This window comes from Aplidium turbinatum, chromosome 6 (assembly GCF_918807975.1).
Source record: "Aplidium turbinatum chromosome 6, kaAplTurb1.1, whole genome shotgun sequence".
In the NCBI taxonomy this organism is placed as follows: domain Eukaryota; kingdom Metazoa; phylum Chordata; class Ascidiacea; order Aplousobranchia; family Polyclinidae; genus Aplidium; species Aplidium turbinatum.
In genome coordinates, this window is record NC_137477.1 from 12704438 (window position 1) to 12713221 (window position 8784).

Consider the following 8784-nt stretch of genomic DNA (forward strand, 5'->3'; position numbering starts at 1 on the left):
TTTTAAATTGGAATTATTTCACAAGTAGAGATGGAGAGTTCTTTTTCAGCCTGATGCTGCGGGTTCCCTGGGGTAATAGCGTTTTTTTCATGAGTTTTTGAAACACAGTTTCCTAGTTACGTCGACAAAAATTGGATTTTTGTCCAACTCATAGTTTATTCAGTCTATCCTACTGTATATTGTTTTTTTTTTTAAGTCTAATCGTTATATTTTCTTTCAGCTACCCAGTCGCCTTTAGCGTCATCTTGCGGTGACTTCTGGACGATGATCCATGAACACCAGGTGACCTTGATTGTTATGTTGGTGGGAAAGAACGAGATACCAAAGGTAAGAAGCATCGATATCTCTTGACTTCGTTATTTTACCAGCAAATAAGTTTTTTTCACCTTAGTTTTACGTCTGCATACATTGAATCAATGTAATAAAAGACGGTGTATATTCGGGATGTTGCTCCTAGACAGCAAAACCCGTCATTTTTACATTGATTCAACGTCTGCAGACGTTCAATCACTGTAAAAATAACGGATTTTGCTCTCCGGGCTTGAGTCAAGATTTCATCACTGTATGAACAGGGCCAATTAATCACGTTCGACTTGCAGAAATGTGCCAAGTACTGGCCGGATGATCGTAACGTGCCTCAACAACACGGCCCGATATCGATCACGTTCACAACCAGTCGAGTCTACGACACCTACATCGAACGAACGTTCACGCTGAAACATGCAAAGAACTCCCTGCCTCGATCAGTGACCCAACTGCAATACACCGCTTGGCCTGAACAGTGAGTTGTCTCGTTTGTTATCCGTTTTTCCACCAGAGCAAAATTGCTGACTGATGTAATTTGGTTGCATCAAATTCCATCATCACTCTCTTACCGCATATTAATCTCTAATTCAAAACTACAATTTATTTTGTTTTTTACTAATAAAAAAGACTTATTGTCTGTGACAGAGTTCTAAAAAAATATTTTTAAAACATCCTTCATATGTTTTCTTCATCAGTGGTCTTCATTCTGCTTCAACGGACTTGCTTTCCTTCATGGCAGTCGTGTACAGCTTCTTCAGCCAGCAGAGGAGCTTGCAATGGCCCATCGTTGTTCATTGCGAGTAAGGATAATTTTTTGAGAATTGAAAAGTTAAGATTTCCAACCCCAATCACTGAAGAGCCCTCGCCACACGTGGTTGCCGCACTTGTGTAGCGAGGGCTTTGCAGTAAATTGGGGTTCATCAATGCAGTGTGGTGCTTTCTATTTCTTTGATTGTTAATCACACGATGCGTCCATTTGTTTTATGGACGCATTGAAGGGAAGATAATCAATGAAAAATTACACAGTGATTCATTTTGAACATTTTTCCTCTTTAATAATCTTGTCCGTCCTCCAGAAACGGCGTGGGACACACCGGAACCTTTTGCTCTGCCTATGCTTGCATTAAGTCTTTAGATGCTGGTCTTGGTATCCCGGACATTCTAGAAATCGTTGAGAAGATGCGTGAAAAGAGAAAATACATTGTGCAAGAAAAGGTGCGTGATGACTGATGCGACCCTCGTACTAGTCAATGCTTTCTCATCTGTGAAATTCGTCTTATTCAGAAAATTAGTGAAATTCTTCTCTGAGAACCAAGCTATGGCACTAGGAAAAGGGGTGATAGGCAAAAAACCTTTCTTCATCAATTAGAACAAGACATGGAATACAGAAACACGAACTTTCACATTTGATGAGGGACAAAGATGTTTGGAGAAACTGCGTTGATGGTGTCCGGCCAGCGAAAAAAATTTTCCCACGAACTTTCTGTCTCATTTGCATATTTCTGTAAGGGTAGCCATTACTGGTTACCGCGCAGCGCGCGTAACTGTTTTTACCGATTTTCGCCCTCACAGCAGCCGATTTTCGCCCTCCAGCAGGTCCAAATGTAAACATTGAACTTGAAAAATTACGTAGCCTGGAGATACACCTAGTCTAGTCAAGTTTAAAAAAGTTGAGAAAAGAAATTAATTCTGGTCGCTAGTCTGAAAGTAAGATTTTCCGAATTGATTAAGAATTAACCCTAACCCATTAGCCCTAACCTTACTTTTTTTGAAAAGCTTTTGTGCACTGCAAAAATTAATGTAGGCCTAAAGAAAAAAAAAATTGACTTCGATGGGCGTCGAACCGATATCCTCACGAATGTAAGGCAAAAGACGAAACCACTGAACCAAACGCGCCAACGAAAAATGTCTGCATTCACACGGTATAAATACAAACTCTATGTGAAGTAGCAAAAAGTTTGTGGGAAAAAAAATTTTGCGTCCGGCCACGCCTGAACGGATGATAATGATCTCCGTCTGTAGCCTTAGTTATGTAGTTAATTAAAAGAGTTAGGTTTTTACCTGATTTAGTTTTACTGTATTTCTGTCAGGCTCAACTGAAGTTCCTTCATGACTTGGTGTGCATTCATGCGTTGCAATTGCTGAAGCAGAGAGGCGTCATCATAGAAAATCCACCAATCACAAGCCAAAAGTCGAGTCACGTGAGTAAAGTTATCATAGCAGTGTACGGTGGGAATTGATAGTGATGAAATTCTGCTTTCATCGTCAATAAAGTTTTCCTAATTTTACATTCCAATTGAATATTGGTATCATAGTTGGAAAAATTTCCAATCATTCTGATGCACATTTGAACAACATAATAAGGTTTACCATACACTCTTCGTGTGCACACACATACATTTTAATCTTGTGGTACACTGAGAACTCTGCAGAAGGTATTAAAAGCAGCGAACTATGTTAAAAATTCACTTATCTCAGCAATAACATTGTGACGAATAGCATCACTTCACCTACGTAGCAAAGATTTCCCTTTTCGTATCGTTTCAACATCGAAACGCTGTAAAAAGGGCAATTGTATTTAGACCTGTGATTGCCAGCCAGCAAAGCCAGTCGTCTTTTATTCTGATTGAACGTCTGCAGATGTCGAATCAATGTGTATTATTGACTTGCTGGCTGTGTTATTAGAGGAAATTTCCAACTGCCTTTCACAGTGAGTAGAATTTATCGTGGAAATTATTTTGGAAAATTATCAGCTACAAATAACTAAGCTTAACTCTGTGCGATTGCAGGTGGTTGCGACTCCTCCTGCGAGCCAGGGAGACTCGTTTGATGTGTTCGGATCGGGAGCTCTTTCCACCATCAAAGCTAGCGTGGAGAAAATGACTGTCAAGTCTGATAAGGTTGGTTTCATTTGTTTGAGACGTTTAGTTTGTGGGACAGGGAATACAGTTTTGTGAAGAGATGTGGTTTTGTCACAAGGGAAGTGTTTGATTTTGGTAAAAATAAGGTTTTTTGACAAGGGGTCAGGAAAAACAATGCAAAGAGGATTTTGGAAAATTTAAATCATTCATGCAATACTTCATGCGTGTTTCATTGCCTTGGGGTTACCCATGAAGTTTTGTAAAATTTTCCAAGGGAATGCTTAAAAACTTTAAGCTCAAGAATACCTGATTTTGAGTCAGTGCTTCCATGAATTATTAAAATAATTTTACTTCATGGAAAACATTTTGCAGTTTCTTCTGCGGAAACAATTATTTTGATAAAGAATTTTACAAAAATGCCATTTCTATTTGACTGTGAACGTCGATAGCTCTTTTTCAGAGCCATAACATCCTCCACTACAAAACCTTGGACGAAATGGTAAAGTTCAACGGTGGCCATGAATTGCTATCGTGGCCATCTGCCGCCACAACAATGTCAAGAGTTTCCATTTTTAAAATCACAACTCAACCATGAGTTGTTTTAACTATGGAAGGTTTTGTCATTTTTTCATCGTTTTTTTTGCTCATTTGCACAATTTTTCTGTTCATTGCGCAAAGACGCGGCACAGAATTTTTATTTCTCAAACTGTTTTGTTTGTATGACGTCATCAAGGAAGACTCGGGTGAGCACAGTCTGGCACGCTGTATGGTTCGGTTAGCTTTGTATGTCTTGTGACAACTCTTATCTCAGTTTCACTATAAAATGGTTGATGTTCATTGTGAAGGCCCGTTGTTACTATCGTGTGCTCAAGGACTTGTTCATGAACTGTCTCACTGATATTTTATCTACAGTCAAACTTCGATACTATGCCACCCTTTGGGAGCGAGAGAAAGTGGCATAGTAGCGAGAGTTTGTAAATACAGCCTTGTGACGTGACCATGTGTGTTGTACGATTATAATTGTACGAGGAAATCCAATCTGAGCCAGATGATGTTAATCTGCTCGAGATCTGGGAAGCGCTGCCTGCCGAGCAAAAAATGCACCAGAACAAAGAGATCGAGCTGTCTGACTTTCTTGAAGCTGATGAGCGCCTGGAGACTGGTAGATCTTTCACACTGGATGAGATTGCGAAGGAGATGTTGCGCAGCGAGGAGCCGATTGAAAGCGAAGATGATGAGATAACTGTTGAGGAGGAAATCGTTTCGTTCGAGGACGCCCAGCGGGCATGGAGCACTGTCTGGAAGTTATTGCAGCAGAGAAGCGGGAAGCCCAGTATAATGCGATCGACTAGCTAGACGACGAGGTGTGCGAAATTTGCCGAAAGAACATGCGCCAGCTGACGATTATGGTTTTGGGCTGAGCTACAGTAGATAACTTGAGAAAACACATTAGCCTGCATGCACACACATATACTTTTGCCGTTTTACAACCGTTTAATCGTTTCGTTCGTACCGTTAATTGTTTCATTAATACAGTAACACTGTACTCTCATGTGGCATACTAGCGAGGGTAAGGGGTGGCATAGTAAATATACTTTCTAGTGAATTTTGCTGGTGACGGTCAAAAGTGGTATAGTAGCGAGGGTGGCATAATGGCAAGGTGGCATAGTATCGAAGTTTGACTGTAGTTTGTAGTTGTTGTATTGCTTTCCCAATATGTTTAATTGTTTATGAAGTACGATGTCTTTGAAACACTAATGAAAAGTTGTTTTAACAAAATCCATCCCCTTTACATTGATTCAACGTCTTCAGACGTTAGGGACAAAAAATATTGAGCTGTTCTGCAAAGTGTTTTTTTGCCAGCTGCTTCTTCTGTTTTTCGTTGTGCTTTATTAGTTTGCTTCGTTGATGCAATTGTGTTTGCCACGGCTTGCTGAAAGTGTGTGCACGTACAGCGACCCAGGATAACCAGATTGTGCCTCATTGTGAAACTGTCTACATTCCGTATGGTTTGCAACGTTTCAGTGGGGTTTATTGGCTTTAATTTGTCTCCAAGCTTTGTCAGTTTGCTATTTCATTTTTTGTCAATCACGTTGTGTTGTAAGTTTGAAGGAAGATGATTTTTTTTGTTGCTGTTATGGGTACTCAATTGGTCATTGTGTAATTATCAGACAAGGGATAGTCTTTCTAATTGCCCAGCTGGTTCATATCTGACTCTGTAATCTCTCAAGTTGAAGCGACTCGGGTTTAACTCTCGGTGTATCAACCTCGGATGAACGCTGAGGGTTGAACGGTTACCGAATGCATGCTCACTTCGGCTGCTAATAGAAAAATAAACTGTCAGTCTCGGTGACAGGACCTGGGTTCGAGTTCGAATCCTCTTGTCTACAAGCGTGTTAACATGCCAGGAACAAGTGAAGGGGCTTTCTCAATTTAAAGACTATTAATCTCTAATTGATCAACCATCTCTTTAAGAATAAAATTGTTTAAAAAGTCTTACTGAGAAAAAAAAATTGTTTTCACTTTCACGTGCAGTTTACCAAAATAGTACATGGCTACTACGTTTCACATTGCCTAGCACTTACCACATGATTGCATTTCTTTTATGTATATTTGATGCGAACCATTGTTGATACGGCATGGGCATAAATGACGTGTAACACAGTTTATTTGTCGGCTTCGTCAACATCTGCATTGACTGGTTTGTTTTCAACTTCTGCATTGACTGGTTTAACCAATTACATTGGTTGCATGATGGCTTCTCTACTGTACTGTGGACTAATTTGCAGTTTCGTGGAACGTACTTTGACCACAGAATACCACAGCTTTGAAATCTAACGTTTTGATTATATTAAATGTCTTTTTCTTTTGCAGATTCAGACTTCGAGCACCAAATCAGCACCTAACGCATCTACTGGTGCACTGCAACCAGATTTAAACATCATGATTGGAGACAATGTTGGAGGCTTAGTTCAAGAAACTGTTATTGGTCAACCAGAAAAACTACCAACATCGATTGGCATGGCAACAAAACCAGACCTTGTAACCAGTTGCCAGGAACCAGCGAGGACCAACCCACCACAACCAGTTGATCAACCATTTGCAACTAATTTACTGTCCCAACAATTATTAATGCCCAATAAACTAGAACAAAAACCGCTTATCGCGAATACCGAAAAAGACCAATTAGTTATAAACACCAATCCACCATCTAACGTCTCTCAAGAACCAGTTTCTCAGCAAGGAAGTGGTTCCATTTTGGACCAAATGACCCCAGAATCTTTTACTTTAGGTTCTGAAGCTAAAGAAAAAAAGCGTATCACGAAACAAGATTTCCTAAAACCCAAATCCGATCCTTTTCAAGCGAAAGAAAACTCCAATGATCCTTTTGCTGATTTGGATCCTCTGTGGGGCCTAAAAAAATAGAGTAATTTTTATCTTGTATCATTTCCTCAACCCCCCCCCCCCCCCACACTTACTGCTAATCTTCGGATGGGTACAATCCATCAATCGGAATTTTGTGGACGTGATTACGATCAGAACTTTGTAATTGTCACAATTTTAGTCGTCACTGAAGTCGAAGACGCCTTTTTGCTGGATTTCAGTACTTTTCTACTGCAATTTGATGCAAGAAAAATACGGTATTACTCAAATATATTCTGAACAAGGAAATATTTTTTGTAGGCTTATATACGGTTTGTTACCATCATCTCTTTGTGCAATATCTTGTCAGTGCAGCTGCATCAATGTACAGTAGTTCCGCGTACGATGTACTTTACTCTCACAGCAGTTCGCCTCTCCGTTACACTTCATTTTTGACTAAAAATCATCCTGATTGGTCTTCATGTTTAGTTAAGCATTCCAAACTGGCAACAGAGCACACTTTTTCGTTGGTACAATATCTGTAGACTTTGAATCAATGCAAAAATGAGCTTATTTGCCGGCGAAGTTGCTTTTTAGCTGCAGTTACTAATCATTTACATAAAGGAACTGAAAAAAAACGTGTACAACGTGTTTCTACTTTCGAGCTCAGATAGCCCGCTTTAATTATATTCGCAAAGAGGCAATCAATATGGTATCGAGTGACGTTAAGGTGCCACAGTTCAAGTAACTTTTGATTGATGATGTTTCCTTAATTTTTTCCCTTGGATGTTTTATCTGTTGCCACATCTAATGGTAAAATACAAAGAAAACTTGTACATTTTGTATTTTTGCAGTATTTATATTATTTCTGTATCCTATTACACAGTGATTCCCGCTCAAATGTTGTGGTTTTAGTGACAATCCCCACAGGTACACCACGAATCACAAAGTTTCAACTTATATCGCGAATAAGTCTTTTTTACATTGGTTCAACGTCTGCAGACGTCTGAATCAATGTAAAAAAATAACTGATTTGCTGCCTGCAAAGAGGCCAAGGCACTGCAGAAGTGATTGTAACCGACACCAACGGCTGCTGTGACACGTGTTGTAGCATTTAATTTCAACTTTAATGCTTTTTAAAATTGCACCATTTTTGTAAATAGCTTACGTAAGAAGTGAACAAAGTAATGAAGCCTGTCTTCAAAAGCAGCAGCAACTTGGCAATATGTATTCTTTTTGAAGAAAATCTCTCAAAGTTATGACTGACTTAATAGAGGTAATATGTAATAAGCTCACCTTTGATTGGTATTTGCCTTTTTCAAATTATTTTATCGTACGTATTGATTTGTGTATTGATATATGTTGTGAATTCAATATAATTATTCTGCCAGAAAACCGTCTGTTCTGGTGATGAATTTCTTCTGCACTTGATATACTACTACTGTATATAAATGTGATTTTCTGAAAACTTCAGCACCGGTAGATCGAATTTAAATTTCATTTTATGACAACGATTCTACGGTTGGTAGAAGGCCAGACTTTGCGACATGTTGGTGAAAAGCTTCATACGGATTTGGTGTTTTGTGTCTTTTCGAACAGCAATTTCTTCAACATCGTTAAGCAGTTTTTGAAATTAGTAAAAAAACTGCAACATCAAAATTCTTTTTATAAGAACATATTTCATCACGAAGGCATGTGCCAGCAAAAACCGTTTCACACAAAAAGTTACCAGAAGAAAGTAAGAATTGGTATTGGCCAGTGACGATCGGTGAGGAAAAGCAAGGAAAGCAGTGCTTACCTGAGCGAAAACTATGCAAAATATAATGACTGAATTCTAGGTTTAACTTCTTATTATTTTTATCACGTCTATTTTAACTTGAAAATTACTGTATTCGTGACTAGAATTACTCGTAACGCTTGTGAGTAGTCTAAGTCCTCACCAAACCGCATGTCTCGCCTATAAATGCCAATTAACACAAACGCTCCTGTCAGAAACAACCACTGAGGCTCCAGGGAAGCAACTTTCACAGTTGCTTTCCCCACGTTCAAAAGCGTCAAAAAACGCCTTCGTTTTATCCAATCCTCACTCGTTTTGCAAAACGTCACCACTCACCAGCTGCTTAGCCAATCAGATGTGTTATGGTTAGAGTTGCTTTCCCAGTGACGTCAATGCGTACATTCGCTAGACTAACTCGTCATACGCACAGAATGGTCTCTCGCCACGGTACACAGCACAGCATCATAAAGGCGAAAA

General features: G+C 39.3%; 1 protein-coding gene across 1 annotated transcript in view; it reads left to right on the forward strand.

Moving 5' to 3' along the window:
• LOC145771879 (tyrosine-protein phosphatase non-receptor type 23-like) overlaps positions 1–7919 on the forward strand; it is a 28708-nt gene extending 20789 nt beyond the window's left edge. Inside the window, exons 21-28 of the mRNA XM_082583629.1 lie at positions 221–327; positions 600–781; positions 1002–1106; positions 1383–1521; positions 2397–2507; positions 3096–3206; positions 3628–3666; positions 6042–7919. Of these exons, the coding sequence (XP_082439755.1) occupies positions 221–327; positions 600–781; positions 1002–1106; positions 1383–1521; positions 2397–2507; positions 3096–3206; positions 3628–3666; positions 6042–6593 (1346 nt within the window). The 3' untranslated portion in view covers positions 6594–7919. The remainder of the gene's footprint in view (positions 1–220; positions 328–599; positions 782–1001; positions 1107–1382; positions 1522–2396; positions 2508–3095; positions 3207–3627; positions 3667–6041) is intronic.
• Positions 7920–8784: the final 865 nt, after the last annotated feature.